The sequence below is a fragment of the Geosmithia morbida genome (assembly GCF_012550715.1).
Source record: "Geosmithia morbida isolate 1262 chromosome Unknown scaffold_12, whole genome shotgun sequence".
In the NCBI taxonomy this organism is placed as follows: Eukaryota; Fungi; Ascomycota; class Sordariomycetes; order Hypocreales; family Bionectriaceae; genus Geosmithia; species Geosmithia morbida.
Genome location: NW_023336199.1, coordinates 800,791 through 806,572, shown reverse-complemented (window position 1 = coordinate 806,572; position 5,782 = coordinate 800,791). Strand labels below are relative to the sequence as shown.

At 55.0% G+C, this 5,782-nt stretch overlaps 3 protein-coding genes across 3 annotated transcripts; 2 read left to right on the top strand and 1 right to left on the bottom strand.

The window, feature by feature from the left end:
• Positions 1-25: 25 nt before the first annotated feature.
• GMORB2_2316 (to cystathionine beta-synthase beta-thionase) lies at positions 26-662 on the top strand (the record flags this gene model as incomplete). Its single annotated transcript, XM_035464296.1, has 2 exons — positions 26-85; positions 213-662. 2 exons carry the CDS (start codon positions 26-28, stop codon positions 660-662), a joined length of 510 nt encoding a protein of 169 aa, XP_035320006.1.
• A 263-nt stretch (positions 663-925) lies between these two features.
• Positions 926-2,043, bottom strand: GMORB2_2315 (uncharacterized protein; the record flags this gene model as incomplete). Its single annotated transcript, XM_035464295.1, has 2 exons — positions 926-1,641; positions 1,791-2,043. 2 exons carry the CDS (start codon positions 2,041-2,043, stop codon positions 926-928), a joined length of 969 nt encoding a protein of 322 aa, XP_035320005.1.
• Positions 2,044-2,584: 541 nt separating this feature from the next.
• GMORB2_2314 (U3 snoRNA associated) lies at positions 2,585-3,569 on the top strand (the record flags this gene model as incomplete). The annotated part of the gene is made up of 2 exons (XM_035464294.1): positions 2,585-2,931; positions 3,038-3,569. Coding segments are annotated over 2 exons (879 nt in total), but the record flags the coding sequence as incomplete, so codon positions are not given.
• Positions 3,570-5,782: the final 2,213 nt, after the last annotated feature.

The window sequence follows — 5,782 nt, the reverse complement described above, 5'->3', positions numbered from 1 at the left end:
AAAGCAAACGGGAGAAGAAGAGAAGATGGCTCCGGACGGACAAAAGACGCCGCCCGTGTCCGAGTGGTCATCGAGATACCGCGGGGTAAATGATTCCATCACCTTGCAGCTCCGTTGATAGCTTCGACATGATGCTACTGACGGATGGACCGACCTACGACTGACAAGCTGATGATATATATATATATATATATGTGTGTGTGTGTGTATAGGCCACGGTTGAGGATCTCGACCCTCCACCTGCCCTGTCGCTCAACCCTACCGACGCCATCTCCGTCGCCCTCATGTCGGCCTTTGAGCGCGACTACACGCACCTGACCGTTGTCGACGGCGAGACGCGCTCCCTTCTGGGCTACATCTCCATCCCGCGCCTGCAGTCCCTCCTGGATGCCGGCACCGTCCAGCCCTCCGACCCGCTCTCCTCGGCGATGATGCGCTTCCAGCGCAGGGGCAGGAAGTATCAGATCATCACCACGGCCACGACGCTCGAGGACCTGGAGGCCTTCTTCCGAGGCGACGGCGGCGAGTCCAAGCCCGACCCCGACGCCGCGGCGCCCTGGAGCCAAGATTTCGCCGTCGTTACCGATGAGAATAGGAGATTCGTCCTGGGCGTGGCTACCGTTTCCGACCTGGAGGAGTTTGTCAAGAGGAGGCCTGCGTAGTCCCGAGAAGTACTGAGAAGCGGAACACGCGAAATAGATGGCGTTTCAGAAGAACTGGCTGGACATGACGAAACAAGAGGGGGGACACGGATTGAAAATAGCGAGTCTTTGGGTTTATTTTTGTTTTATTTTTATCTTTATTTTTTTTTACAGAGCTTTGAGCAGCGTAGAAATATATTGGTATAGGCGCACACACACACACGCGCGCGCACACACACACACACACACATATATATATACAATCAATGAAAGCGCCTTTCCCCTCAGCCAACAGACATCCGCCGCGATGCCATCTGTTTAAACTCGGACGACCAGGCTAGCAGTTCATCCTGCACCTTCCTGTCCAGGGTCTCGTCTTGCGCGCGCGCAGCATAGTCGTCGCCCAGCAGGTCAAAAGACTTCGCATCGCCCGCTATGCCGCCCTTGAACCAGGCGTCCCGCCTGCCGGCCTCGTCAGGGGCCAGCCGCCCGATCCACCGCCACGCGTCCCGCTGGCCGGCCTCGGCGGCCGCGGTGAGCAGCTCCAGCGCCGCGCCGTCCTCGCCGAGGGCGTGCCTGGCCTGGCCCAGGGCCAGCTTGCACTGCGCGGCCCAGGCGAAGGCGTCGCCGCCGCCGATCTGCAGCGCCCGCTCGACGAGCCTGACGGCGGCGTTGGGCTTGCCCTGCGCCAGGAGCCAGAGGCCCTCGGTGGCGAGGGCGAACGGGTTCCGCCCCGCGCGCACAATGGCCCTGAAGCGCACGACGTTGGGGCGGAACAGCGGTCGGAAGGCCACGCCGCGCTGGTCGGCCATGATGAGCCGCACGAGCGAGACGCACGAGGCCTCGCACCCCAGCATGCTGGCCCCCGAAAACATGGCGTACACGACGGGCCCCCTGATGGGGTCGGCGCCGGGCTGCCGCGACGCCGGGCCGCCTAGCAGGGTGAGCTCGCTGGTGTAGCAGCCTAGATCGTTGAGGATCTCCTTGGACGGGCGGGATGCTTTGGAGAGAGTCAGTCTCTCTCTCCCTTGTGTATCACAATCATATTAGGGGGGGGAAAGGGTCGACGATTGGAAAGAAAAGTAAAGAAGATGAAGGAGAAAAAGAAGAAGAAGATGGAAAGAGGGAAGAAGAACAACAACAACTCACCCCCCTTTAGAACAAGTGGCCAGTCGGCACCGGATCTCGTAGATATAGCCGAGAAGTTGCGGAGCACATCGACGTATTCGTTTGGCTCGTGGCGGAGAAATGATGGACGGGACGCCTTGACCTTGCCCAGTGACTCGGCCGTGATGGAAGAGACGTGCACCTCACCCCAGACGTCGTTGCCGACTCTTGCGCCCGACCTGGGCGAGGTAGCGTAGCTGCGTGTGCATGCCCGAGCTGATGGCACTCTCACCATTGTTGTTGTCGCGGTCCTGCATGAGCACCGGAGCGGACACAGAAGTTTCGACGTCTTCATGACATACGTGGACATGTGTATATATGTACAGATGCTACACGTACTTGGGAATCTCAACCGATCCTTCTCTCAAGGACGTAGCATTGTTGGTGAAGCAGATTTCTCTCCCTCCTCCTTTTTTCTCATTTTATGTAAACCACAGAGTCGAAAGCAGCTGGTTTCAATGGTGAGAGGGATCTTTAGTGGGTCATCCGACACACTGACCAATCATGTGTGGCGTAGATCCTTCTCACCTCCAAGGTTTGCTGGATTTTTTCTGGGGGGTTTTTTTTTTTTTGAGATTTTCGAGATTGAACTACATACAAACCGACTTTTTTTCAACAACAGATAGCCATCCCTTGACTCTCGAGCCTTGATCATACGGCTCCTTTACTGCTACTACGCTATCCGTTCAATAAGAGGACGTCATAGTCCGAGAGGCAAGGAACTAGGGACGACAACGCCTGTGGCTCTGAATCTCAACAAGCCCATTGATATCACAATGGTAAAGAAGGCGGGGACGAGGAGAAAATCGACCGACGACATCTCCGGTGACGCCACCAAACTTCCCGTGAGGGCCAAGAGCAACGAGCCCTCGACAGCAGAGTCTCCGGCAGCAACCCCCAAAGCGTCACCGGCTCAGGGCACGCTCAAGGTGTTTGGTGACGACGACGACGACGACGATGTGATCCCGGTGGTCGCCCCCAAGCCCAGGCAGGCAGTCCAAGAGGTGGAGGTCGACGAGGATGAAGATTCAGATGACGATGCCGCACCAGAGGCCGTCTCGACTACAAAGGCAGCTTCCAGCGTCAAGCAGTCTACGGCGGCAGCACAAAAAGCGGCTCAAGAGTGAGCCCCCCCCTCTTCCTTCTTCCAGCTGTCAGATCCTTCTCCTCCATCTATGCGCGTTCCGGGAGGTTTCGACACACGGTGCTGATCATCCTGCACATCACAGACAAGCCGCAGCGCAGAAGCGCAAGAGGCAGCAGCGCGATGCGCTCTTCAAACAGCAGGCCGAGGAGCGCAAGGCAGCAGAGGAGGCCGTCAAGGCAAAGCTGGCAGAGGCCGTAGCCGCAGCCGCAGCCGACGAGGACGACCGGGAGTCTTCCGAAAGTGATGCTCATGAGAATCGGGAGGAGGAGGAGGGGCAGTCAGCAGGCAGGAAGAAGAGACAGAAGCGCGCGGTGGTGCCGACGAGCAAGCCCACGCCCAGCCTCCTACCGGCGGAGTTCCTGACGGATCCGTCTAGCGAGGACGAGGAGGACGGCAGCTACGGCTCAGACGACGGCTCTCGCCCGAAGCGCAGGAAGCTGCGGGTGGGCACGGTCGAACGCCAGCTCAAGCGTCTCGACCGTCCGGTCCGCGATCAGAGGGTCGGATCGACGGTCTACAGCGTGGCAAGGAAGTCCGATGACAGACTGGCTCCCAAGTTGAGAAAGTTTGCGCAGAGTGGCAAGAATGTCCTCCTCAAGAGGAACAGGACAGCTGTCAAGCCTAGGTCTGGGTTCCTGAGGACGTAACGTCTCTCAGACTCTTCTTTTCCTCTCTCCCTCTCTCTCTCTCTCTCCCCCTATCTCTCCCTCTCCCTCTCCCTCTCCCTCCCTCTCTCTCATACACCTCACACAAGACACAAGACGACATGAGGAGTGGGAAAGGAAAGAAGAGAGAAACTCGTTCGACATGCATGCTGAACCAATCGTCACCGTTGACCAACGCATTGAGACCGACAGTTGCGGAATCCCACAAACGTCCCGGCACCCGGGTTACCCACTACCATGGCACCGGAAGATGTAATGCCAGCGTGTGTGTGTGTGTGTGTGTGTGTATCGGCAAATGAACCATGAAAGGGGGGGAGGGGAGACAGGCAATGGGTTGAAAGACGTGAAACCTGACCCAGACGAGGGAGCGGGGAGGAGAGGGGCAAAACGGTGCAGGTCCCCTTGTTTTTCTCTGTCTTTCTCTCCGTTTCCCCTCTGCTGAACGGCTGCAGCAGTATGCATGCACGGGTTATTCACGCACGCCACACACATGTTGTATCTCACGATGGCGTTTGTCTTATACGTTGGGTACCTTTCTTTTCTTTTCTTTTCTTTTTTTTTTAAAAAAAAAATCAATATTATTTTATCTTGTAGTCATCTTCTATATTCTATGTGCCTCATCCTGCCCACAGTTGAGGAAACAGTATATGCAGCCAAGATACGTACGTCTACATGATGCACTTCCACATCACTTATCATGAAACGTTGATCTTGCCACTGCTTCTTCCCGCCAAGGCGATAGATAGTATGCAGACAGGATCAGCAAGTCCCAATGCTGCTTTTTCCTCTCCCCTCCTCTTGACGCGATGATCGGCTTAGCAGTCAGTCATTATCCTCTGCTAATAATAATACTTGCACGATGTAAAGTGATGAAAAAAGTGGTCATGAGAGACATGGAGCGGTTTGGTAATATTATCATGCATCTCTCCGAAGGGGAGGGAAGGGGATAGCGAGACCGGGGGGGGGGGGGGGGGGCATGCTAGTATCGACTATCCATGTTCTCCCCCATCTGGATTCAAGTCCAGGCTTATTACTGCTCCGGAGTCCGTACTCTCAAGGTGACAGGGTGAAATACCCGATAGTGATGAGATGGGAGTAGTGGACAGTATGGAAGTAATCTGTACTTTGTATCGTATGGGAATTCGGGAAGTGACATGAGACCGTCCCGTCACTCTCCCGTCACAATTGCAACGATACTCACTACCTTGATGGGGGAGGGGAGCAGAGTAAGGAACCATCCTCCCCCCCCCCCCCCCCCCTCTTTTTTTTTTTTTTTTTCCTATAGATCCACGGTCTCGTCAGGAGAGATCAAGGTGATACTGCTAGTAGTACCATCTTGTCCATGAGAATAAAGGGTACACAGAGAGGGGAAAGGGAAGGAAAAGGTGCGCACGCCGCGGGGCGGAGGCAGCGGGACAGCAGGGGGGGGTTTGGGGTTGGGGTTGGGGTTGGGGTTGGGGTTGGGGTTTCCGTGAAATGGGACATGTGAAACTCGGAAGCCTGCCCCGATGGTTGTGTTTCCCCACCTATATATATTTACGAGTATATATGACCAGGGCAGTTGAAGGGAGATATAATCTGTACATGGCTGTGTTTCTTTTCCGGGTGATGATGGTATGGGTGGTAGTAACCATATATCACTCTATCACCTTCTGGGTAGGTATTATGGAGACGGACTTTTCTCTTATTAATCCTGCCTTATTCTTCTTCTTCTTTCGTTATAGCTGTATCTGTACGGTATCACTGCCGGTTGATGGACCCGAGGTCGTGTTAGGTTGCAAAGTCTGCGATACAAGGTGAAACGGTTCCTGTCCGGGGTGTTGACTGGTGGTAGAATATTACTGCAACGCACGGAGCACGTCGGCTGGTGTGTATCACTGCTGGTACTACGGAGTGATACTCGTCGTACGTGAGATGGCTTTCTTGTAGAGACTTTTCATAGTTCCGGTGTGACGAGTGCTGCACAGATCACTTGCTCAGGCCTCGTCGTCTATCAGCCAACAGCTTGTAGCGGGAAAAGAGAGAAGAGAAGAGACGAGAAGAAAAAAGAAAAGAAGAGAGATCGAGAAATCAAACCAAGGTTGGCAAGAGAAATCAAGGTGGGAAAAAGAAAAGAAAAGAAGGGAGAGAAAGAGAGAGAGAGAGAGAGAAGAGAGGGGGGG